General features: G+C 49.4%; 1 protein-coding gene across 10 annotated transcripts in view; it reads right to left on the reverse strand.

Moving 5' to 3' along the window:
- The window catches only part of Snx29 (sorting nexin 29), a 413,817-nt gene that overhangs the window by 42,679 nt on the left and 344,717 nt on the right, over positions 1 to 26,421 (reverse strand). For 7 of the 10 annotated variants that reach the window (XM_039086859.2, XM_039086860.1, XM_039086857.2 and 4 more), the window contains one exon: positions 1,525 to 1,665. The exons of 1 other annotated variant lie outside the window; for it this stretch is intronic. In XM_039086859.2, coding sequence (XP_038942787.1) covers positions 1,525 to 1,665 — 141 coding nt within the window. Of the gene's footprint in view, positions 1 to 1,524; positions 1,666 to 6,825; positions 10,623 to 26,421 lie in introns of those variants that run through there. 2 more of the 10 variants (XM_039086861.2, XM_039086862.2) reach the window with 2 other exon arrangements.

The raw sequence follows: 26,421 nt of genomic DNA on the forward strand, positions 1-26,421 counted from the left end.
AATAGCCTTGGCAGATGTGACAGACTTGAGAGTCCTGAGTTGGGATACCACTGGGGATTTTCTGCAGGGGCCCAAGGTTAGAGTAGCATGGCGATTGTCTTTATAATGAGGACCAAGAGCTGAGAATACAGCAATTCTGGTGGGCAGCACATGCTGGAACCAGCCCCACAGAGGGGTTCCTGTCAATACTATCCCTAGTTGCTTCCATGTCCTCCAAGGGTCCTGAAGTTCAATGTCCGGCTGCTTGATATCCTGTCACCTGATTCTGATGGCTATTATGTGGGACTATCCATTTAGTGCCCAGGGGAGTTAACCCAGGAAACCAGGGATGGGTTGTGGGCTCCCTCAGCAATTCCAAGTGCAGACAAGGTAGGGGAAATGTCTCCACTCACTAACTGTTGGGACATTGACTGAGCAGCTGCACACTGGGTCCAGACTTAGGTCTGTCTTCTTCAGTCCCATGTGGCCTTTTGCATGGTGGCTAAACAGTAACACATTTTCAATAGAGGCCACCCCACCTTTGTGACTGAAGTGGCCACAATAAAAGATACATCTTGAGAAAGTCTGGTCTCTTCATGCATGTGAGTGAGTATAGTAACAGTGACTGGAACTAGGGAAAATATTGTATCACCACAGCAGTCAGCAGGCAGGACCAACCAAGAGGCCAATTTATTCTGTGTTTGTATGTAAGTGGGGGGGGGGGGCGCGCATGCGCGCACACATGCATTTGTGGTCAGGCATGTACATGTTGGTGGGTGTAGATACCAGAGCACAACCTTGAGTCCACCTTGATTTTTAGACAGGGTTTCTCACTGACCAGGAGCTAGCCAGTGAGCTGGTCTGGTTAGTCAGCAAGCTGCCTTGCTAGTGTGGGACTGCAGGCATGCGGCACACGGCTATGGAGGGCGGGGGAGCTGCATTGGGTCCTCGTGCTTGCATGGCAAGCACTGTTATGACTGAGCCGCTGCCCCAAGCCTCCCAACACTTACTTTAATTTTGTAAATTATACATTTTTGTGTGTGCACATGCACATGCACATGCACATGCACATGCACATGCACATGCACATGCACATGCACATGCACATGTGGAGGCCAGAAAACCTCCTTCCACCTTACCATGAGCTCCAGGAATTAAACTCAGTGTGACAAGCTTGTGCAGCAAACACGTTTACCCACTGAGCCAGCCCTCTTACTGGCTTGTTTTTTAAAGTATTATCTAAAGGCCACAGTCAGGCCTGCCTGCATCCAGTTGTCTCTGATGCATTCACACAACACAGGTGATGTTAAGAGTTTCCTACTGGAAGGGAACGTCCCCCACTGAGCCAAGCTCTCTGCTGCTTTCTAGGAAGCTATACTGGTACAAGGGGGGAAACCCACCCACAGAAGACTGCCCTTCCCTGAGGTGGAGGCTCATGGGTGGCTCCCTTCTCCTGTTTCTCCCAACACTGCAGTTTTCCTGCGGTGAGCACAGTCTTCAAGGACAGACAAAGTGACAGCAAAGATCTGGCCCCTGGATGCATACCTTGTTTCCGATGGCCTTTTTGGGTGGGAAACTGTAGGCCCTTACTTGTGGGAAAGCACTCTGCAGCTGGTGGTGCAGCCCCCGGAACTCAGTGTACCGACGATACACATTCCACTCGTCGTCTTTTATGCGAATGTAGACCTGCCAAAGAGGGAGAGAGGAAGACAGGCTGAGCCCAAGCTCTGAACGTCTCCCTCGCAAGGCACCAGTGGGCATAGGAGAGACTCAGTGAGGCACATGACCCTGGAGCCCAGCGGCATAGTGTGTCTGCATCAGCCTGAGCGAAAGCACAGCCACATCTCCCTGCACACGTGAACTACCCTTACAAGCTGCCTCGTGGACACCAGTTCTGTAAGTCCCACAGGCCTGAGGTCACACTGATCAGTGCACAGTAGGGGAGCTGATTTGGGGCAAAAGAGAGTGAGGCTGAGATCTTCCAGACAGTTGGAGGGCCTGGTAGGTAGAAGGGAAAGTCAACACCCGGGTGGTATAAGCACAGACAGGGACATAACTTTATCCCAGCCAAGTTGGGACCCTGCCTGGAGCATGCACAAGAGGCTGCTGTGTTTATGGGTTCAGTACCTTCTAGGACACACAGCTATTGAGAAATGGGGGCTCTTGGTTTTGTTTGTTTGTTTTGTTTTGAGATATGTCTCCTTATGCATGTGTTGTTGGCCTGGACCTTGCTATATAGACCAGGCTGGCCTCAAACTTACAAAGATCCTACTGCCCTGTCTGCCACTGCTCCCAGCTGATGTGTGTTAAAACCTGGTTCCACCTAAGCATGACAGGGAGGGAAAGTCGCTGCGTAATGACTATTGTACTGTACATAAAGGCTCCCCACATCCTCAAGCCCTCCTCACAGAGAGACCAATGTAGACGAACCGCTCTACTGCGAGTTGACAGTCTACATCCTTCACAACATAGGTTCAGGAGCCAACTCCTTTTACTCAGTGGAAGCAAGGGTGTGTTTCCTATTCTCCTGTTCTTCCTGAGCCTTCTACAGGGATGCTTGGCTTCTGTCCCTCCTCCTCTAAAGGAAGCCACACTCAGCTCTGTAGACCCAGGACTCTCCAATCTTAATATCTAGTGCAGACCTCAGACGTGAGCTGCAGGCAGGGTGTGCATCCTCACATTCTTTAACACACCTAAATCTGACCCCTCTCTCCTGAGTTAGTGATTCCTCTTCAAGAGTAAAGACAACATAAACCATCATCTATGTCATTGTCTCTCAGGCTCCACTGCCTGCATGTTCCTACGTCAGGCTGGCAGCCGTCTCCAGGAGCAAAGGACTTGAGGGCCAACAGTAGCGGGGTAGAGCTGACTTCTGCTGTGGGCAGCAAGTCCATACCTGGAGGCCACCGATAGCCAGGGGAACAGGGTAAGTGCCAAGGCGCCATGGCTCACCCATGACTGGCTCACCTTACCACCTTACACAGATGTGGATGAAGCTCTCAGCTCTGTGACTCCTACTCTAAAAGAAAAAAGCCACTGTGAAGTCGGCAAGTGGGAGGCCAGGGTTGAACAGAAATAACACACTCCAGCGAATCACAGCACTCAGCACTGAACACTCAGTCATGTGCTGGGCACTACCCCGGGCACGTGCCTCTCCTCTGCCCACAGGCTAAGCTGTAAGGCAGAGGGTAGGAACACCATCTTCAGATGGAGACATGGGCTCAGACAGGCAGTGTCAGTTGCCCAGAAAACAAAAGGAAATGAAGAATCTGGGCCCAGAGCTGCCTTCTCCCCAGTGTCCTGTGTTTACTCCTCTGCAAGGGCTGGGGCTCACAGGGGTCTCTGGAACCCCATACCAACAAGGAGACAGCAGGGAGAGAAGGAGTTTTGCCATTTTCCCGAGCATTTAGTGTAATCTCCAAGTTTGTCCTTGCTAACAAGCCCCTGATTTCACCTCCTCACTCACACTTCTCTCCTCAGAACTAAGGATCTGATCTGATAGAATCAAATGCCATCAAACCCCTCCACATGACTAACAGCCACTCCCCAACAACCTGCTTGGCGTCTGAACCTGGGAAACCTGAGGTGCAAATGATTCATTCATGAATTCTACACCATAGAACTGAGTGCACATGTTGAAAACTGTTAAGTCATTCACTCATTCATTCATTCATTTCTTTAATTAATTAGGTAACTAATTTACTTTCAAGGGCTCCTCTACCCAAATTCAGTTTGATTGGCCCAACTTTCCTCAGCCTGAGCCATGAAGATAATAATTCCTTGGTGGAATGAAAAGCCAGTCTCTTCTACACAACCAAGTTCCCTTCTAAACAATGGATAAAGCCACTCATCTTGACCCAGCAAAAGGAAATAAAATAGGTGGGTGCTGTTGGGGCCAGCATCAGGACCACTGCCTGAAGGGAAAGAGTAGACTTGAGATCCCTTCCCTGCAGAAGTCGGTCACCCCCAGAAAGGCCTACACAGCACAAGGAGGCAACAGTAAGTTGAGGGCATGAGGTGTGGGCCTCAGTCCCTTGGTGAGCACAGCCTAGAACATGTGCTTGCATGGGCTGCGCCTTGAGGAGGAAGGAGGATCTAGGGCTGTTGCCAAGTGAATAAACAACGAAGGCTAAGATGGGAACCTAGAAGAGCCTTATTCATTCTGCTGACAACAAACTGTTACAGCCACCATGCAAAGCAGGACACAGGCCCCTCAGAAGCTCAGACAGAACTATGTATGACTTAACTGAGGACACACCAGAAGGATCCAAAGCCAGCACACTACCAGCATATATGTGTACTATGGTTTATCAAGACACTGTTTACCATAGCCAACCTCAGGAACCAGGCTAGATGCCCATCAACAGTTAAATGGATAATGAAATCATCACCTATAAAATCTCAGTTTTGTTGGGCTGTAAGGAATAAAATCATGTCATTTGTGGAAATATGAATAGAACTGGAGATCATCATGTTAAATAAAATAAGCCAGACTCAGAAATAAAATGCTGTGTGTTTTCTTTCACATGGGCTTCTAGCTTTAAACATACTCACATGCACCACAGGTGCACATGTGCATGCAAGCGCACACACATGCACACATGCACAAGCACACAGTCACACATACATATATACATGTATCAGACATGAAACTAGAAGAGGGGCTATCTATGAAGAGTAGGGACCCAGCTGTACAGTGGGAGAAGGGACAATGCAGGATGACACAAGGAAATGCTATCAAGGTATCTGCCATGTATATAGTAAAGGTCAGGATGAAGCTTACCATTCTGTGCAATGAAGACATGCTAATTCTAAAAACACGAATACCTACAGGATGCCATGGGCTCCCTCATGCTTCTCATTTGTCAGTTCCACTCATCTACAATGCTGTGCACTCTCCCTGTATTTCTTCTCTTCTTTCTTGAACTTCATATAAATGGGTCATGCTTATATAATCCACCGTGTCTGGTCCTTCTCAGGCCAGATGTGAGATGCATCCATGTTGCTATATGCCCTCTCAATAGTACTTTGACATGGTTGTATAATATTCCACTATGTTAACATGGCACCAGTACCTGCTCTGCAGAGATGAGCATTTAAGGTATTTCCAATAGGGTGCTCTTGTACCTGTCTCCTTAGGCCATACAGATCTGAATGTTGGAGGCAAAACTACCATGGCTAGCATGAAAAAAAACATGGTCAATATTGTCATGAGCTAGGGGAGAAGCAAGGCCTCCCATCTGAGCACAAAGGACAGTGCTAAAGTGTCCTGCATTTCCACCAGAGAGCAATGGTTACGCACAGCAGACAGAGGTAGAAATCAATGGGAAGACAGGATCTGTATGATGTGTATTTGAGGAAACTGTGCTTTTTCCCTGTCAAGGACCTAGATTCCCAATCCAGACTGTGGGCAGAACTGGGGTTATGCCCAAGATACTGTGGCGAGTGCCCACTCACACGTAAAGTGTGGCTGGATCAGCCCTGAGAGGAAGGCCAGGCACTGGGTCTGAACCCTGGTGTCACCTCTTGTACGTTAGGTCAGCTCTTCTGCTTGATAAATGAGGGCAATGCTGATGTGGGGAGAGCTGAGTGACCGGCATTTAGACCGGCGTCCAGTACCCACATAAACACATCTGCCAAGTGTCAGTTGTTCCTTTCAGCGAGCACCGGTCACAGGCACAGTGGGTGAGGGCAGGATAACAGGCAGGGAAGAGAATGAAGATGTGCAAGCTCGGTTTGGCAGGTAGAAGTTCCAGGTCAAATGCCTGCCAAACACAACACAAGCCTCATTAGTCCAAAGCATGTGGGACGAGAGGCAGGTTGGCAGAGACATGGGCACAGAACTGTACACAGGAGACGCCTGGGCCATCCTAAGCACCCCCCATGCCACCCCCACCCCTGCCCCGATACACTCACTGTAACACTAGGGATGGTCTTCCCTGCAGAATGGGGTGGAGGCTGGCCTCACTGGGTGGTCCTGAGATGCCATGTCTAAGGCAGAGAGAGCAATGGCAGCTGCAGAGATGGCAAGGCCTGTCACCTCCGTCATCCACTGCCTTTGTGTACATGAACTTCCCTATTATAGAATTAGGGGTAATTATAGGATGTGCAATCACAAAATTAAAGCAGGTAATTACCATGCCTAATTAATTGTCAAATGCTAGGCAGACAAGAGAATACAAACAGAAGGCGTTGCTGGGGATGGGCCAGTCCCGGGTCCCTCTGCTTGCACAAAGCTCAACCTCAGCAGCACCAGAGGTCAGAACCCGCCCACCCCCAACCCCACCTCCACCTCCGGGCGGAGGGGGCTGCAAGCAGGAAAATAAACCCAGGATGCACACTGGGCTCACTCAGTCTGAGCTGGGCACCCTCTGTGCTGGCTCTAGGCCAACAAGGCCTTTATATAGCCCTGTCACAAACACACCCAGAGTCCCAAATCAGAGAGCTATTTCAGGAAGGGACCTCATAGGGGCTAAGTTAATGGCTGCTGTAAACCGTGGCAAGGAGCAGACTGTAGAGTCTGGCCCACACATGACAAGGATTCACAAATACAAACTGTGGGTTTGCAAGCAAAACACCAGGCTGCCTGTGCTTGCTGGCAGTCACTAAACACCTCCCTCTGCACTCATCTTCTGCACCATGTGAAGTCCTGACCCCAGAAGCAAATGCTTAGTTCTACATGATGCTGTTTTCTCCTCTCCTTGGTACTGGGGATGTAACTTAGGGCTTCATACATGCTGAGTAAGTGGCAACCAATGTGCCACACCCCAGTTACAACTTTCTCTTCTTATTTTCAGAGATCTCATGCAGTAGTTCAGGCTGGCCTTGAACTTGTGATTTTTCTGCTTCAGTTCCTCCCCACCCCCACCTCAAGTATATGGGATGGCAGGTCTACACTACCAAGCCCAGAGCATTCCAACAGGCCCAGAGAAATACAGGTCTTGTATCTCTTAGAAAACACAAGTCTGACTTCTCACTTCCTGGAATTCATGGACATATGGCTTAGTAATGCCTTTCAAAATGTACCAGACATTTTGCATAAAAAGTTCTCTAAGGTCCAGTGATTTTCTTTGTTTTAAAATGAAGCCATGGAACAAGTAAGATGTGTAAACACCATTACATGACACAAAAGGCAGAGGAGACCAAGCTCAGAGCTTCGGATGGAGGAAGGGCCCGGAGCCACACCATATTCACAGAGGAAAGCAGAGACAGCATGACACTGACGTGAGGACTATCACATTCAAGAGTCAGATGACATTAGATGCTCTTCAGGATGCCTTGAGGTTCCTAATTCATTTTATTTCCTTAATAGGCAATGAGTGAGATGATTTGTGTTTTGGTTCACAGCCCATGTTAATGTATCCTCGTTCAACTTTTCTTTTAATGAAATGGCTTCATGTGTTATTAACTGTAATGTCCTCGGTGCTAGAACAAAATGCCCAAATTACCATAGGACCACACTGATGGAGTGATATTATCGCGACCAAATGCTGCAAAGAAGATGAACAACTTAGCTGAAGACAAACGACTTTCCAGTTCACTGGGTTATGTAAGCGAGGGAGATGAGGAGGAGACGGAGACGCATTAGTTATTTACTGAGGACTGCCAGCGCCATCCTACAGGCCTGTGACAGAGATACAGAGGAGGCCTGGGAAGTGGAATGAACCAGCACAGTCTCTCAGGGGGAGAAGCATAGTGCCCGGCTCTACACACTGTACTCCGATCAGACAGCCAGCACCATCTGAGAGCCTCCGCAGAAGGCTTGGCCAATGGTTCCCAAAGCCTGGTCTTCCTGCTGGCTCACCTTTCAAGGTGACCAGATTCGAGAACACTGTTTCAGACATGTGTTCTACCTTCCAGACCCTATTCACATTAAGTCTCTTTCCATGGTCACAATTAGGTGCCACCAGCTCAGAGGCAGCCTGGTGGCTTTTTCTATCCCCTTGTAGGTAGGCACTGGGGATCTTTAAAGAATAAAGCCAGGCTTCATCCCTGGCCTCTCAAACTTGTTGGCTTGTCCAAAAAGGTGCAAAGAACCCTGATGAATTCAAATGGAGAAAGAGCTGGAGGAGAGGGACACAATATCTCCAGCTGGGTGAGGAAGATGGATGCAGGAAATCATGAGAGGTGTTTGGCTTAGAACAAAGATCAGACTGAAAAAAGTCTAGCAGTGGTATTGAATGTCTATGTTGAGTCAGGGTGACTTGAGCTTGAGGCTAATGGTTGATTACACAGGGAAAAGACCAAAAGGCTAGAGGGATGACTCAGTAAATAAAGTACTTGCTTCTTAAGTAAAAGGGCCTTGGCTTGAGTCTAGAAATTTAAAAAGGCAAGGCGTTACCGTCAGCTACAAGTGCCATCTAACAGCTGTACAAAATGATGGGCATGGGGAGGGAAGACATCTGACGTATATGCTCCAGGCCTTTTAGAAAATATGCTTTATCATACACATGAAATTATAACAAGAAGGATGGGAAGTGTCGCCAACAGCAGAGGAATGGGTACCATGTAGAAAGGAACATTCTGTAAATGTCACCATGGCAAAGCTGGTAGTATACGACGTCACCCAGCATGCTGCCAGCACTACTGTGGGCAAACAAGGCACGGCCCTTGCCAAGAGTACTACTGTGCATATCGAGCACTCTGTGAAAATGTATCAGGTGAAGGGAGATTAGCAAGGGCCAGAGAGGGACAGAGAGCAAGCAACTGGTTGAACAGAAAGGCTGGCTGCTCCAGCCAGGGGATGCTCGGTAAGAGGATCCTAAGCTGCAGAAGTCCATTCCTTGTGAATCCATGGCTTGACAAAGGTACCAAAAGACCCAAAGTGCCAAAAGACAAAAACAAAAGAGCTAGGTAAGGTGGACGGATGTGGAGACAGGAGACTGATATGCTTGTCTAGTTCTAAGTCAGTGAGAGACGCTGCTGTGGTGATTTGAATTAGAATGGCCCCCCATAGTCTCATATGTCTGAATGCTTGTCTCCTAATGAGTGGAACTGTTTGGAATTATTTGGGAGGGACAAGGAGATGTAACCTTGTTGGAGGAGGTGTGGCCTTGTTGAAGTAGGTGTGGCCTTGTTGAAGTAGGTGTGGCCTTGTTGAAGTAGGTGTGGCCTTGTTGAAGTAGGTGTGGCCTTGTTGAAGTAGGTATGGCCTTGTTGGAGGAGGTGTGGCCTTGTTGAAGTAGGTATGGCCTTGTTGAAGTAGGTGTGGCCTTGTTGAAGTAGGTGTGGCCTTGTTGAAGTAGGTATGGCCTTGTTGAAGTAGGTATGGCCTTGTTGAAGTAGGTGTGGCCTTGTTGAAGTAGGTGTGGCCTTGTTGGAGGAGATGTGGCCTTGTTGGAGGAGATGTGGCCTTGTTGAAGTAGGTATGGCCTTGTTGAAGTAGGTATGGCCTTGTTGAAGTAGGTGTGGCCTTGTTGGAAGAGGTGTGGCCTTGTTGGAGGAGGTGTGGCCTTGTTGGAGGAGATGTGTCACTAGGAGTGGGCTTTGAGGTTTTAAAAGCTCACACAAACCCCAGTCTCTCTTTCCGCCTCTGCCTGTGCTCAAGATGTAAGCTCTCTGCTTCTAGCACCATGCTTGCCCTCATGTTCCCTACCATGATGATCATAGACTAACCTCTGAAACAGTACGCAAGCCCCAGTCAAACACCTTCCTCTATACGTTCCCTTGTTCGTGGTGTCTTCTTACAGCAATAGAACAGTAAGACATTGTCTTAAAAATCAAGGTGTACAGCTGCTGAGGAATGACATTCCAAATTAACTTCTAGCCTCCAGCATGTATACATCAGAGGTATGCATGTCCTACCATTTGTGACAACACTTAAGCAGAGCACACCCAGAGGCTGCAGTGCCAGGGTGAGGTGAGGGAGCTCATGTGGAGACCACAAGATCCGTTACTTTCTGAGAAACCCTGTGGCAGTGACTACAGCTAATGCCTATTGTCTTCTAGAATTGGTAAGAGAAGTGTCATCATCCCTCACCATATATACTAAATTCAGATGGTGAGGAATGTATTAGATAATTTATACTTAATGTTTACACACAACAGATTGTCATGTTGTATCTTTGAATATGTATACTTTGTATTTATCAATCAACTATTTTTCAATGCAGAAGTTTTAAAAATAAAAGAAATGACAAGCTGGAGCACCTGTAGGTACTCTGAACTCCCGAGGTAGAAGCAAATTTTGAAGTGAGTTTTGGATGTAGAGACCCTGCTTCAACAAAGGAACAAGAGCCATGATAAGGCGGGACTTAGCCTGGTGTCAGCAGATAATGGGCAGGACTTAGCCTGATGTCAGTAGATGATGGGGTGGGACTTGGTCTGATGTCAGTAGATGATGGGCAGGACTTGGCCTGGTGTCAGTAGATGATGGGCAGGGCTTAGCCTGGTGTCAGTAGATGATGGGCAGGGCTTAGCCTGGTGTCAGTAGATGATGGGCGGGGCTTAGCCTGGTGTCAGCAGATGATGGGCAGGACTTAGCCTGATGTCAGCAGATGATGGGCGGGACTTGGCCTGATGTCAGCAGATGATGGGCGGGGCTTAGCCTGGTGTCAGCAGATGATGGGCAGGACTTAGCCTGATGTCAGCAGATGATGGACGGGACTTGGCCTGATGTCAGCAGATGATGGGCGGGGCTTAGCCTGGTATCAGAAATGCGGAGAAAACAAGAGGCATAACTGGCATATGGAAGCTTACAGAGCAAAGAGGAGAGCTGGGCATGGTAACTCATGCCTAGAATCATATGACTCATATGACTTGGGAGCCCGAGGCAAGAAGTCATGATTCCGAGGCCAGCCGATGCTGCACAGTGAGCTCTATGTTAGCTTGGGCTACAGAGTAAGATCTTGTTTCTATTTTGTTTAAATTAGAAACTATTACAGCCCATGATAGGTATAATTCCAACAACATATGTGTGAGCAGAGTCACAGCCCAGAAATGAAACCAGAAAGGATGCTTCCATGAGTTGATAGCTTCTCATTTTCTTTATGATTTGTTTGTTTGTTTGTTTGTTTTCCAGACTTCCTTCTGCCTGACTTTGGTGACAGAGAAGCAAAGTGTTACTTGCCAGGCATCTGCTCAGCACCCTGAGGATGGTACAACTCTTCCTCCATCCTCACAGAGGACTGAAGGATCATCAAAATACCATGTTCAGAAGGTCTCAGGATGAAGACTGTCGCTAAGCTTCAGGAAGAGCCACTGTCCGAGAGCGAACAGGGAATGCAGAGCCAGCCACAGTCACAGAGCTAGCACAAGGGCTCTCTGGGGACTAGGCTAAAGACCCTACCTGTGGCCAGAGAACTAGCTGAGAAGCTGTGCAAAGTCAGAGCCTGGGCCACCTGCCCACGCACAGTGCCTCAGCATTTCCCCCGTGATGACAAGTGAAGGAAGACCTGATGTTCCACCATTCTCAGGCCCATCAGAACTATTATAACCGACAGTGAACTCTTGTCCCCTGGACCCCAGAGCAGCCTCCAGTACAAGAGACAAGTCTGGTAACAGAGCACCTCTCTCTTGGCCTTGGGGAGGAAGGGTAAGGGTGAGGGGGCACACACTCTCGATCTACAAGAGCAAGGGGACAGACTGCCCTGGCAGTGTCCTGCAGGTCATCCCATCCACTGCAGCCTGCCCCACACTTGCTGAGTGAGCATCTGCTGGGTACCAAGCTTTGTGCTGGCCTTGAGGACACACGGCATGTGGCCCAGGGTGTCAGAACAGTGACTATGAGTACAATCTGGGGCTGTGGTTACCTGGGGCAATTCCAATTGCACATTCCTGCTACAGCTGATGTGTTTATTAGCCTCTCGACCTTCACTAAGTTTATGAAGTCGTTTCATGGCATGAGATGAAGGCGGCTGCCCGTGAAGATTGTTTAGAGCCAGCCATTCTAGCTGGCAGGTAACACATAACAGGTTTGCCGCTATCAGCAAAGCTGTCCATCTTTTCTAAAGCACCCCACACACCACTTACAAAGACAGACAGACAAAAAACTCTGTCCTGTGGTGGAAGTGTTAGAACAGAGAGAAGCAAGGAGTGGGCAGCCGGGGACACTGCATACAGCACAGTGTGACGGTAAATCATGGAAGGCTTCCTGGAAGAGATGATGCCTGAGTCAGGCCAGTAAGGCTGAGGGGCCAGGCCAGCCTACAACAATAGGCAGCTGCCTGCTAAGTTCTCCTTTCTAAATCGAATTCTCTTGAGCAGGGGAAGCCTTGCGCTTAAAAAGAAGTCTGGCATCTGGACAGCAGCATGCTCAATGGTGAAAACAGAGAAATGGTTGCCATCTGGAACACAGCTCCAGGACTTCCAGTTCATATGAACAGCTTCCGCCACTGGGGACCATAGGAGAGCATGGGGCTTCCTCTTGTCCTGGGAAGTGGGCTGAGGGATGTAGTGTGATTCTCCAAGCAGATCCACTGGGCTGGGAGGCTCCCCCGCTGCTGCCCTTAAAGAGGCTCCTTGACACACGGCCTTCCAGCATGCTCACCCTGTCTCACCACATGTACCCAGAGCCTTCAATCCATGTAGATCAGGCTCTGGGTTTCTCCAGGAAAGAAACCAACTGCTCCAACTTGATGGTGCTGGGGTCCCCGGACCTGTTTATCCCTCTCTGCCTCACACTGACTATCATAAAGAATACCTGTGGTTTTGAAAGATGGAAAGGGGGGTTACTGGAAACATTTTTGAGGCTTCTTGGAGAGGCCAGGGTGGACATGCTGCCAAACCTTCCTCTGGGCTATGTGGGGAAGCAGAAAGCTATCCACAGTCGCTGGCCGAGTGCCTGCACTCAGCCGTCCTCACAAACTATGATGTGCTATGTGTTTTGCAGCCTGGCTCTCTCTTACTTTTTGAGCCCATGATGGATGCATGTGGGCTGAGGCATTACTCAAAGGCCAATTCCCTAACTTACATAAGGGCTGACACGAACCCAGACTCTGTCTGACCTCTGTTGCCTGAGATCTCTGGATTCTGTCCAGCTCTAAGCGTAAGACTGAGGCCTTGTCAATCAAATCTAAGTGAGCAGTAAGCACATGCCTGGTCTGCACATACACTGCGACGTCCCTACTATGAAGAAACAGGCTGGGAAGGTGGCCCAGTGAGAGAAGTGCCTGCCACCAATGCAAGAATGAAGACCGGGATGCCCAGCACTCGTGTAAATGCTGGGTTGAGTACACATGCATGCAACCCTGGCACTAGCGGTGCAGAGACAACAGGCAGATCCCAGCAGAGCCCACTAGTCTAGCGAACTGGTGATTTCTGGGTCCAGTTAGAGACTTCACTGCAAAAGGTAGAAAATGAAAGTACATGACAATTGGCACTGCCCTGACTCCCTATGAATGCTATACATGCCACATGTACACATACACATGTACACACACATGCACACACACAGTCACCATTGCCCTAACTCCCTATGAATACTATGTCGCATGCATACACACAAGTATACACACACACACACACACACATACACACCTGCCTCAGTTTATATCAGGCTTGGCTTCCCCCTCAGCATCCTCACCAAACACACTCCAGAGACTCCAGTGAAATAAGGCCAATAGGATTATTTGAGCTGGAGCAGCTATGCTCCAGAATGCCAACTCAGTCCATCCAGGCTCAGGGATGAGAAAGGACGTACAGCCTCTTCAGGTGCAGTGCAGGACCCACAGTGACACTGCTACTGCTCTCACCGAACACAGCCCAGAGAAATGCAGATGTGGCCTCTTCACACAGCTGCAAGGCAGAGCCTACAGTCCTTACTCTTCCTCTTTGACAAGCACACAATTTAATTTAAGGGCTTCTGCAGTAATTTTCTCAGATCATAAGCCCACTGCACAGTAGAAGGCTCCACCATGATGTGTGCACAGCCCTCTCTGATGAATGTTTAAAGAGACATATTAGTCATGGACTTGTTCATCATCCCAAGAGACAAAATTTCAACTGCAAGTACATTGCAAACAAACTTCTGGGCACATGTTCCTCCCTCAAATGATACCATAGTGTTCCTTTCTTTGAAGTCCCTAATGCCCATGATGGGGCTGAGAAGAACGTGTTCCTACCTCCCTCGCTTATAAAGCACCACGGAAGGCACTCACTGTGGGTATTATGTCTGTCTCAGCTTTATCTTGGAAATGCTGGGCAAATGAGGCCTGGGCCGTTTGCCCCAAGGCCTGCAGCCAGTAGGCAGGTGGAGATGTGATTTGACCTTCTGTCTTTTCTAACCCATGTTTGTGTTTTTTTTTTCCTCCCCGTGGCCCTGACCTCAACAAGTCCAGGCTCCAGTAGGCATCCTCCAGCCCCTGTGAGCCTTGAAATGCCCAGCCTGCTGACTTGACCTCCATGAGTGGGGAGGAGGGCAGAGCAAAGGCAAGTCCCAGCTATGGAACCACTGCTACCTCAGTTATGCTCTGGTCCCATCACCAGGCTGGGGGCCTGAAACAAGCTGCTAGTGTCTGCACAGTGGGACACTGCTTATGTCATTGTAGGGCACCTCCGAGAGCTCAGTGGTGTCCTGAAGGACATGTCTGCCATAATCACGTTAGCAGTTCCACAAGGGAGTGAAGTCCAATTAAAGAGTGGGATGGGCAGCTTCATGAGGGGAAGGAAAGGGCAGAGGCCTTGCTTGATGTCAAAACTCAGGGTCCACCACAGAGGAGGCCTCATGGCTGAGAGTCCTCAGAGTCAGAGTTGACTCCAGCAATAGATTCCAGCATTTCTTTGAGGCTGAGAAACAAGGCACTTGCTCTGCAAGGACCTGGAAGGCAAGATGCCAAGCCAAGAGCCCTCATCCACCCAGGTGTGCCCCTAGTGGTCGAGAGCTTAGAACTTCTCTCTGCTTCCTGGGCCAAAACTCTCTAGAAAACCTCAGTAAGCCTATGGATCCTCTCCGGAAAAAAAGAAAAACACAACCCCCACCTAGCCAGGCAGGTGTGAACACCTCTTGCTAGGCAGACAGAGAGACATGCCAGGTACATATGCTACTAACACACACACATACACACACACACACACACACACACACACACACACACACACACACACACACACCATCAGGTGTGCACAAACACACAGAAACACCTTAGGTGCACATACTGACCGATTATCTTGGACGCAGTAAGGAAGTTCTATCAAGCCAAGGCCACGCCCAGAGTTTCTGAGCCTCTAATATACATAACTGATTTACAGCCTTTTCCACTGGCCTCAACCCTATTCTGACTCCCTGTGGGAACCCCATGGCCTGAAACCACAATTTCATATTACAAAAGAGACCCAGAGCCTCTGGAAGATGGAAATCTAGCCTGAGCCCTTCTGACTCCAGAAGAGCCCTCAAAGCCCCCGTGTTCTGGAAACCCTGCAAGACATACAGAAGGTTCCAGAAAGTCTAAAAATGACTGAGTAGCCCTGTGGGAACTGACTGCCCAAAAACACAAGCTCCTGGACATCCTGCCAAGGCCACTGATGGTCTGGCTGAGGGTCATGTGTGAGCCCAGGTGCAGCAGCCAACAGACTAACACACGACATGGCCATGGATTGTAGTTTGTTGTCACACTTGTAGTAATGGTAGACTCTTCCTGGAGATGGGGCCTATGCTGCAAGTGCAGGGACAAATAGCCTGTCTCATCCTGGATGGCATCACCAAACAACAGCAAAACAACTAAAGTCCCAGTTTCTTTCTAACACCTCAACTCAAACTCCAATAAGCAATGGAGAGTGGTGGTCCCAGCATCCTGGAGGTGGAGGCGGGACGATCATGGGTTTGAGCCCAATCTGGGCTGCACACCGAGACACTGGAAAAATAACGCTGCTGTTTTAAAACTTGGAGGACTTTCTGTAAGCTTAGCACCAACTCATCTGGCAGCTAAATTTGGCTGAACTCAAAGGAAGGTATCATGACCAGGCTACACCTTGCTTCCGGTCAGTGCTCCTGTCTGCAGACACACTGATGTGGGATGTTTGGAGTAACTGTGATTTAGTCCTTTCTAAAGCTTATCGAGAAGAGAAAGGGGAGGATGTCCATCTGGAGAATGTTGACTATGAATGTTTCAAGGGCAGGATTCTGACTGTGCTAACAGAAGCTGAATTGTAACAAGAATTTGGCTACATAAGCATGCATGGAATTGTATAACACATAAGGACTGCCTAGGAATTGTAACTTAGTAAGACCTTAAGACGCATACACACAAAGATCAGTCTTTAAATATCATTCTGAAGGAAAAGAAACGCTACTTGCATCATGTCACTTAGGCATCTTTGACAGTAAGACAAGATGGCTACACTTTGTAGGTTTACTCTCCCATTTGTCGACTGTGATGGATTAATTAACAGCCGGACTCCCAGTTGGTGGGAAGCTCTGTTATGTAAGGTTGCAGTCTACCTTGTCCAGACAGCTCCTCTGAGCTCAGTGCAATGGAGAACTCCCCTTCCTAGCAGGGCTTCCCCTTCTCTTGCCTTGTTTGTAGAGCCTTCCCACTCCCAGCCAGCCCAGGACCCTGCAGCCCCCACCTTTTCCAGACTCCACTTTATCTTTCCAGCCTGGTGTGTAGCAGCACTTGGTCCCCAACATGCATACCACAGCCAATCAGCTCACATACCGGAGCCACTTGCATGTAACTCTAGGGTTCCTAGAAGAAACAGAGTGTCCATTTGACCTTGGCCATATTATCTGCTTTGGCCCATCGCATGTCAGAGTATAGGGAAGCGCCTCTGCTGCCAGAGTGGACATGCTCCTGGTCTAAGACACAAAGGGTGAGAGGTGTGGAGGATCTTACCCACCAAGTCCTGGAGGCAAGCTCAGCCCAGATCAGTTGAGTCCTGGGCGAGTACACACATATATGAACAGGAACCAGTAAGATGCTCTGCTGGGTTGTCTTTTATACCATGACTATGGCAGTACCTGACTGATACACCGGGCTCACTGAAATAAGTAAAGCCAGTGCCTGCCTGGTTATGATATGCTCTGTCTGCCATGTTGCCATTTCCCACGACTCTTTAATCCTCATAGAATGATGCAGGGGGGCCAAAGCTCAGAGAGGCTTCCAGACGTGCTCATGGTGCCTCTCTCAGTTCTGTGGATCTATCTCAGAGAACAAGGCTTAGATCTACTGTGTTTATGTGTCTTCTGCACAGCCTCCGTCTTGTTGAATGAGCTTACTCTCTGTGCGGTCCTGGGCTGGGAGGAGGAGCAATGCAAATCTCTCTCCTCCCTCCCTCCTTCCTTCCTTCTCTCTCTCCTTCCCTCCCTCCCTTCGTCTCTGTGTCTCTCTGTGTGCCTGTCTCTCTCTCTGTCTCTCTGTCTGTCTGTCTCTCTCTGTCTCTGTCTCTCTGTCTCTCTGTCTCTCTCTGTCTCTCCCTCTGTCTCTCTCTCTCTCTCTGTCTCTCTCTCACACACTCACACACACACTCCACCCCACCCCCCCCCACACACACAGAGCAAAGACAACTGCTATCCCCATTTTGCAGATGAATAAACTAAGGCCCAGACAGCCAACACTGACAGCAAAATGCAATGCATTTTGAAGCTACCTTTAGCTTCAGAAATCTTCAAATGCCCTACCTCAGTGCCCATGTTTCCAAGCAACCAAATCCTTTTTCAAACCATGGCCTATATGAATATCTGACATTTAAAAGAGTTTCTCTGGTCAAAGCCAAGCACAGCAGATCCCTGACTGCTCGTGTATGCCAGGGTAGACCCCAGTTATATTAATAGAGTTCCGTATCAGCACCAACTTCATTCACCCTAGCTTGCCTCAGCACCCTTCCCAGCAGCCCTGAAAGCCTAGTCCTAGGTCTTCTGGGCATTCTTCCGAAGGCATCTTCTGCCTCTGTCTACATACAAGGGTTCTGTGCCTGCAGGGCCTGCTCATCCTCAGCTGGCCTTAAACCCCACGCATATCCACAGCTCAGTCCACTTGTCTCCCATGGCTCTGCCACAACATACTCTCCCCCACTGTGCAGAAGCTTTTGTGGCATCCCTACCCGACATTCTTTCTGTGTTACTCTCTGTCTTCCATTTGGCTTCAGCACCATGCATACATATTTACTAACTTTTCTGCCTTCCCTCTTCTAAAACACCAGCCTACTACAAGGTTTACTCTTCACGGCCCAGCACCCTCCATACCTGGCCAACGACAGATGTTCAGCAGAGGCCTTTCAGAGTGAGTGAGCAAACGGGCACACTAGCATCGACTGCGTGTGTGACTGCCCCTAGCCCTCTGCACTGAGCTTATACGACATGGGATGGGGTCACCTGCCAAACGTTATCGTTTGAAACCAAGGTAGGAAAGGGTGCTAACCAGCACCGAAATTTATAGAGGGAATAGTTCAGGAGTGAGTGCTGGCTACTGTGCTATAGGAAGAGAGAAAAGTTCTTTCTGGGATGGTACAGGAACCTACAGAGCAGGCAGCCATTGCCACCTAGAGGTTGGTCACAGCCACAACTGATGCTGGTGTCCCCTGGGCATGAGGCAAGCAGAAGTGGCCTAGGCTAGGACAGGCTTGAGTCTGAAAGGCCCCGTCCACAAGGCCAGGAGCAGTGGGTGCTTTAGAAAATTCCAGATGTAGAGCTGGTGAAATGACTCAGTAAGTAAAAGCACTTACTGCAGAAGTTGAGGACATGAGTTCAAATCCCCAGAGCCTGTAGCCAGACATGTATAGTTTTCTTAGACCCAGCCCTTTCCATGGGGAGGCACATTCAGGATAATCCCAGAAACAGATTACACACGAAGTGGGAAATGCAAACAAGACCCTGGATCAAGTCCAGCAGAAGGCAAGAACCAACACCCGACGGTGTCCTCCGACCCCACACAAGTGTATGAGCATATATACGTGCAAACATACACACAGCAAGAAAAAAAAAATTCCAGACGTAAACTAAAGTCTCACCAGCCACTCAGGAAGACTCGACTCTGGCCCCTGAGCTGGCTGCTGGTCACAATGAGACAGAGATCTCCACAAAATGATGGCTTTGGAGTAAGAGAGGAACAACTGAGCCAGAATGAGCAGGCCTCCCAGAGTGCAGAGGGACGCTGGTCCAGAGAGGAATGACACCTCTCTCACTTCCTCTCCTAACCACATCACAAGGCAATAGGGCCTGGGTACATGGGAGCACGGGGCTCTGCTGTAACCTTATTGTGTCAGAGGCTTTCTGGGGCCAGAATATTGTAGAATCCTGTGTGTGCCTTGGGTGTCTGTACCTGTATAAGGAACACATACTGCCCCTGGATCATGTGATATGGGCTTTACTTTCGAGGATCTCCTCTGTGTCTAGGTCCCCTGGGGTCTTAGAAAGGATAAGACTTAAGCCACTTGCAAAAATGAAGTCCACTTCCAAGGTCAAGGCAGCACTCTTACTAACAAAAGGGCCCAGAAACAATAAAAGAAATGATAGCCAACATTAGAATATGACGTTTTATTTAAACACTCAACATTGAAGGTTAGGCCTGTGAGCTCCTGTGGGAGCAGCATCAGCTGTGCCCATCCTAAGCACGCTGACCACATCCTCACTACTTCCCTGGTGCCTGCACAGCTGTACTGGGGAGAGATACAGGAGCCAGTTCCCAGGCGGTGCCCTCTTCCACCTCAGTGCCACTGTAGGATGGGGAAGTGAAGCAGCTGGCACCTCAAAGCCTAGTGGTGCCTCTAGGCAGGCTATGGGATGCTCTGAGAAGGCCTTCACTGCCCCCACTGGAGGGCATGTGCCCATGTCTGCTACCTTTCTGGACAGCTCAGCCCACGGCATCAGTAGCATCCTTCCGCAGTTAGAGGATGCTCAGCACCTCCTGACTCAGCACTGTTATATTTTGGACAGGCTAATTCTTTATGGTGTAGACTTATATGCAGTATTTACAACATCCCTTCTTGGGATTCCTTGGGTGCTAGAGCACGGATACCCTCTGTAACAACCAAAACTGACTTCAGTTATCTCCTTGAGCACAAAGCCAACCCTTGTTGAGACTCACTGAAGGGAACTGTCTCAGAGAGGCTCAGCCACTTGCCTATGATGTACCTCGTCAATGTTGTCTCACTTAACCTTTCATGGGGTGGTGCAATTACCCCATCTTATAGATGACAAAAGAGAGGCTCTGCATGAACGTCCCAAAGCCCAATACCAGGGGACTGACCCTTCCTAGAAGTAAACCCAGGAAGACCATGTGGCTGTCCACAGTGACACACTGCACCCCTATTCAGGAAGGGTAGGAGGCAGTCAGCAAAGCCAGGTTGGCTGCAAGTATCCTGGATGTAATGATACAATCACTGTGCAGCCTTAAAGACTGTGGTACAGGGCATCTTGAGAGGTGAGTGCTACTGAGCAGGACACAGCCACACTTGCGAGCCCCATCCCATTAGGGAATCAATTGGACAAAAGGCCAGCACTGACCACAGCACCACTGCACAGTGGCCACACAGCTACAAAGACTCACCCAACACTTCTCTCAGCACCCAGAAGGCTGCCATCTAAGAAAAGGAAGCCTGAGCTTGGCAGGCAGCCAGGAGCCTTGGTTCCTATCAAGGTGTGGGTCTGGAGACTAGTATGTCAGGAGGTGGCAGGGGCGGGGACTCTAGTGCTGGGCCCCTGGGCAGTGGGAGGGTTAGAGGAGTAAGTACAACAGTCAATATGCCTGGAGCTCTCCTGCAGATACACCTCCTATCCCACTGAATTCAGTTTAAAATGGCAGCTGTCTTGCTATTCCTGACACTTGATGCCCAATGTGGCTTCCCACTTCCTCTTCAGCTGTCTCTTTATTGGACAAACAGATCACAGGTTTAGCCATACACCTGCCCCTGCAGGCTGTGGGTCCTTCCCTGTGCTCCACTTGTGAACCATATTAAACAGTGACAAATGCTGGTGTCTCCATTGTGGCCACAAGAAGGCCACAGTAGTGGAAATGAGAGCAGTGACTGGGGCTCGGGGCGAGTCCCAGAGGACCTGAAGGGAGGGTGGCATGCAGAGGAATGTTGGTTTTATAATGTGAAGCTATACAGTCTTGAGTGGCTTGTGTGACACCTCAAAAGCTCTATCCCTCTGTAAAATGGGCCAACGGAATCACTGCTGTCACCCGGTGCTCTCTGTGCCCAGGATGCTGTCCTTTCACAACAGTGGTCTCAGCCACTCTCACTGATTTGGGGAGCTTTTATCTTAGATGCCCTGAGAGTTAACATTGTCAACTCGTCAGGAATTACCAGGAAATACACCTCCGAGGCAGTCTGTGAGGGTTTTATTGAGTAAATTAACTGAGGTGGGGGATATACATTAAACTCACAGGTGGTGCCATACCATGGGCTGGAGTGTAAGACTGAGGAAACAAGAAACAAGCTGAGCAAAAGTCTTCCTCTCGGCTTCCAGAATGTGGATGCCGGGTGACCAGATGCCTCACACTTGTGCCACTGTATCTGCCCTGAAGCTGAGAGCCAAACAACAGTCCCTCACAAGTTGCTTTTGTGATGCACTTAGTCATAGCAATGAGAAGAATAACAATGTTCTAACCATGGATCTTGAGTCAAGAGCCTTCCCCACCCCGCTCCTGACAAGCCTGCCAGCAAGGAGGGCCCTCTGGGGGAGCAGCAGGCTTTCTCATGTGGGGTTGTTTTAGCTTTTGTTTAGTAAAATTAAGTACCCTCCAGCTTACATCATGAAAACAACCTCAGGAAACACCTGAAACCCTGGAGCATGAGCTGGACGCCTTATACAGAGAGCTGCATCTCGGCTCAGACGGCAGTTTTTAAAACATACCCTATTAGAGCTCCTGCACTAACAAGATGAAACTGATTTACTTTCTAGCCAGGCAATCCAGCTGGTGAATGCCACTTCCTCCCAACTGTGCAATCTCTACTCTGTCCAGTGGTTTTTCTGGGCTTTCATTTCCATAGTTAAAAAACAGGGATTTGATAAGAGATGAGAACTGGTCTCTAAAGTTCTCATTCCCTGCTTGATGCCAGAAAAGTGTTTTTTTTACATTTTTCTTTTTTTTAGAATTCCATGTAACAGGGACTTTAGAATCCCTGTTAATGTGTGTTTGTGCCAATTGACAGGAGAAGGCAAGGTGGAGAAGCACCCAATGACCACACTTACACCTCTGCAGACTGAATTCAACCATACCAATGCTTTTCCTCAAACTTGTGAGGGAATAGTGCTGGTTTCTAGTATTCATTTAAACATTGAGCCTTGCTCCACTATAAGACAGATCACAGGAACCCACAGACCCTATGGAATACAGCAGAAGAGATACATGGTATCTCTTTCACATTGAGAGACTAGTTCACCAGGGCTGGCTCGAAGGGTCTCTAGGTTACAAATACTCTCACGTTATTTGTCTGAGGTCAACTGGCAGTAAGTAGAGGAGGCAGCAAATGGCCCAAACCCATACTTGACCTTGCACATGTCTAAGCCTAAGCTTGTATGACACAGGAACAAACAAGCAAGCCATGGGGACAGGGAAGAGGAGATACTCCATCCATTGGGACTTAAAAGCTGGCTTGGGTTGGGGATAGGGAGGGAGAGAGAATCCAGGTAGAATAAAACTTGAAATTTTAAGACTATCACAAAGGCAGGGGTAGAGAACAGGGTAGTGAACGCAGGAACTACCACCCATCCTGATGGATGACCTGATTTGGCTCACATTAGTATGTAGGGCCACTAAGAACACTGTTGGCGATCAAATGTACCGATTGGTTTGTCACTGGTCTCAGGGCGTCAGAGAATAAACACTGTGCTCGGTGTATAAGTGCACACCTGCACACATACGCAGCAGATAGGCAAGCACGGCAAGCCCACAATGAGGGGACAAAGACACTGACTGCTCCTTAGTGAGAGGTGGGACACAAGCAATTGCCACATGTGGCTGATTCTGCCCTATGGACAGACAGCAAAGCTGTCATATGGCTTGACCTAATGCTTCCCTCAGGCATGCTGAGGCGGCCTAAAGGAAGCCCACAGTAGTGCAGCCCATCCAAGCACACGCTGAGTAGACAGAGCCTCTGAGAAGTCAGGCTCCCGGGATCTTAAGGCAGTGTCACCTGGCTCTCACTCAGAGTGTCCATGGCTGAGGCAGGGGAGGAATGCCGTGCACTCGACATACACCTGGCAACCAGCACAGCGACTTACTAGATGACAAGCCAAGTGCACATGGGCTCCGGGCATACCGTGTGGCCGTGCTTTGTTTCTTCTGGTGTTGACTGCAGGGGCAGTTTGACTCTGTGCTTTGTTGCTCCTCCATGGTCAACATGATTTAACTTTAGCAAAGTGCCACACTTCCAGAAAGGGCATCAGAGGACAGGCTCCAGGACCCTGCACCCCACGGAGGCCTGTGAGGCGGCCCCTCCACAGCTGACTACTGGAAGCTGGAACAGTCCCACTAGCACTGCTGTGAGTGGTTATATGTTAAATATGCCACCTGATAATAAGCAATAATTACTGACTTGCTGTGCACTCAAGGTGTGAGGTGCAGACGCGGAGAGGCACTTCCTTGTCTCAGTGAACAGAAGGAGAACGGACTGGGGTGCAGAGTACACACTTGCCTCGTATGTACAAGGTCCTGAGTTCCATCCTCAGCGCCATGAGTCAGTCAATCAACGAGTGGACAAACAAAGCAAGAGGCATAGAGTCTCAAAGAGAAGCCGCCATCCCAGCAGCATGCTCAGGAGTTGCCGCTGACAGGGTGCGATGGGAGAGTGGGCAGCCTGCCTGTCTAGACGGCTAGCACACCCCACACATGCCCCAAAGCACTTCACCCCTCCAGGTTCCAATCCTTGTCTACACAGTGAAAGCATCTGGCACTCTTGTGCAGCTCCCCAAGCTTGAGGGGTTTGTGTCCAGTTAGCTCCTGGTGGATGATATGCAAGCATGGGTGGAAAGGTCAGGGAAGAAGCTAAGAGGATGCAGAGGAGAAGCTCTGCAGAAGGCCTTCTCCAGGTGAAACTTACCGCTCGCTCGTTAAGGTAACCAGACAAAGCTCCTTCTTAATGAAGTAAGCACTTTCTCCCCCTTCCCCATCCCCCTCTCTCCCTTTGTTTTGTTCATCCATGTCTTTGTTGCTGAGCTATCAAGCTATCTCAATGGTACTGAGCATCAAGATTCCAATTTCTGAGAAGCCAAGGCCTGCCAGAATGAGAGGAGTCTACAGAAGGAAGCAGAAAGGCCAGTGTGAGAGGAGGAAAGGATTGGACCAAGAAGAAAACAAAGCAGAGGAGAGAGTGCAGAGCTCCAGCCAGGCTTAAGTCAGGTGAGCACATTGCAAGGTTGGAAGGAGGCAAGGGTCTGTAGGGAACTGTGGGAGACAAGCAGCAGCAGCCATTGTCCTGAAGCCACCTATCAGAAGGGAAGGGAAAAAAGAAGCTAACAGATCTGAGCCCCCAAGGCTCTCTTACCGTACCTGTCTCAGCCAGGGTCAGACAACTGGTTCAGTCTCAGGCCCTGTGGCTGCCCTCATCAAGGAATGAGGAACACACAGAGAAGAGATGGACCTGACAGTGGGTGGACTGAGCTCAAGGGCTGAGCTGTATACAGCCAAGGAAGCATGGCTGTGCCAGGTAGGAGGCCCTGATCCCAGGAAGGTGTGCCCCAGATGGGTGAAGGCCTATCTATCATACGATTGTGTGCATGCTGGCAGCAAGTACGTTTCTGGGCTTGCTCCTAACAGGGAAAGGGTGCCTTTAGTCAGAGCTCCGGACAGTGGCAGCTGAAGCGCTGTCTCTGGGAGGCACCAGAGTCACGTGGGTGAAAAGAGCAGATCAGCTGACCGACAATGCAGTCCCTGCATACTGACTGCCAGCCCCCCCCCCCCCCCCCCCGCCCCTTGCTTTCTTTGCCTACTACTTCAGTTTTGTGGCTAGAGAGTGCCTTCCTTACAGAGACCAGGCATAAGCTGCTGTACACCTCATGGTCCCATGGTTCCTCTCCATACACTGACAATGTATGGCTGCCTCTCGAGGGCCTGAGTGCAGATCCATTCCCTATCAGACAGAAAAAGGGTACAGGGACTGAGACCATCTGCTCCATCCCACCGCTGAGCACAGACGTGGCACCCTGTGGCCACTCTGATGAGGTAAGAGTAAATGTGTGAGAGAGTGCAGGCAGACATGCAAAGCTGAGAGCAGGAGAAAAGCATGAGAGAGGAAGAAACACTTGTTTTGGTTATGTTGAAGCAATGTAGGATTTCAATAAATGCATGGTCTTGTTTGCTTGTTTGGGATTTTGACAGTGACTTATTTTCAATGCCTGGCCTGAGACTTTCTATGTAAACCAGGATGGTTTTGAACTCATAGAGACCCATCTGCCTCTGCCTCTCAAGTACTGGGATTAAAGGCACCACATCTACATACACAGTTTTGCTGAACTGATTGTCTGCCCACTTGCATTCTAGCCTAGATTCACGACACACCCCGATCCTCAAGACTAACAGCTTCCTCCAAGATGCTTGGTGTCAGGCCTGAGTGGGTGCTGATAAATCCTGGCCTACCCTTCATATTCAAAGACCTAGAGAAGCAAGAGTCTCAGCTAAGGTCAGGAGACAGGCAGGGATTGGGATGATGACACGCCTGCAGGTCAGGGGTTGACGTCTGCCTTAATGAGAATTTTGGTTTCTTTAAAGAACACAGAAATAAGAAAGTGCTTTTGTTTTAGTTTCAGGTGTGGGGTTGGGGCAGCTTCAGACTGTCCACAGCAGCTATGATTTACCTTGTGCTCTCCCAGCACAAGTGTGTGACTTTGCCAGTAGCAGACAGATTTTGCAACTGAGACTTTTCAGAGGGTATGAATAAACGCTAGGGCCCCAGAGGCAGGGTGGGTGTGGGTTGGTTGGTTGCTCTTGGTTGCTGTTAGCTGTGGTTTGTTAAGTACTCTCGCACAAAGAACAAAGAACAAGGAAATTTGATGGCAAACATCAAACTTGCCTCGAGGAACTCGGAGTTCCTAATCAGCAGGAAGACGTCTAAAAATAACGCCCCCTTTCCTCTCTATCTCCTCCCCCCCCCCCCCTATCTAGTGTTAGGGGTTGAAAGGATGGAAAAAAGGTGGAAAAGGGTGGAAGAAAAAAGAACTCACAAAGTAGCAAAATTGTTGGCTACAGTCTACAGTCCTTCCAAGGAAAAACAGGGCTCAGAGAAGCTGCTTGGCCACCTTGAGTCCCGAGCCTGGCATGTTGTGCGAGCAGTCGGGAGGACAAAGGCCTGTCTGAGCAATGCTGACTTCCTGAAAAGGCATCTGGGAGGGAGGGAGGCAGCCAGGTGCTTGTGACCCACTCCACCAAGCAGCAGCACACCTTGCTCACGGAAATGTCACGCGCCATCCTCTCGCCAAGCTGCTGCTGACTCCTTGTACTAAAAACAGCGCCGTGTTCCTCTGTTTGTTTCTTTCCCTCGCCTAGAATAGAAATGCCTGTCTGTGAGCTCTGTGAAAGCCTGTGCCAGCATGGCTCCTAGCACAGTATGGCAGCACTTTTGGGCAGT

This window comes from Rattus norvegicus, chromosome 10, assembly GCF_036323735.1.
Source record: "Rattus norvegicus strain BN/NHsdMcwi chromosome 10, GRCr8, whole genome shotgun sequence".
Lineage (NCBI taxonomy): Eukaryota > Metazoa > Chordata > Mammalia > Rodentia > Muridae > Rattus > Rattus norvegicus.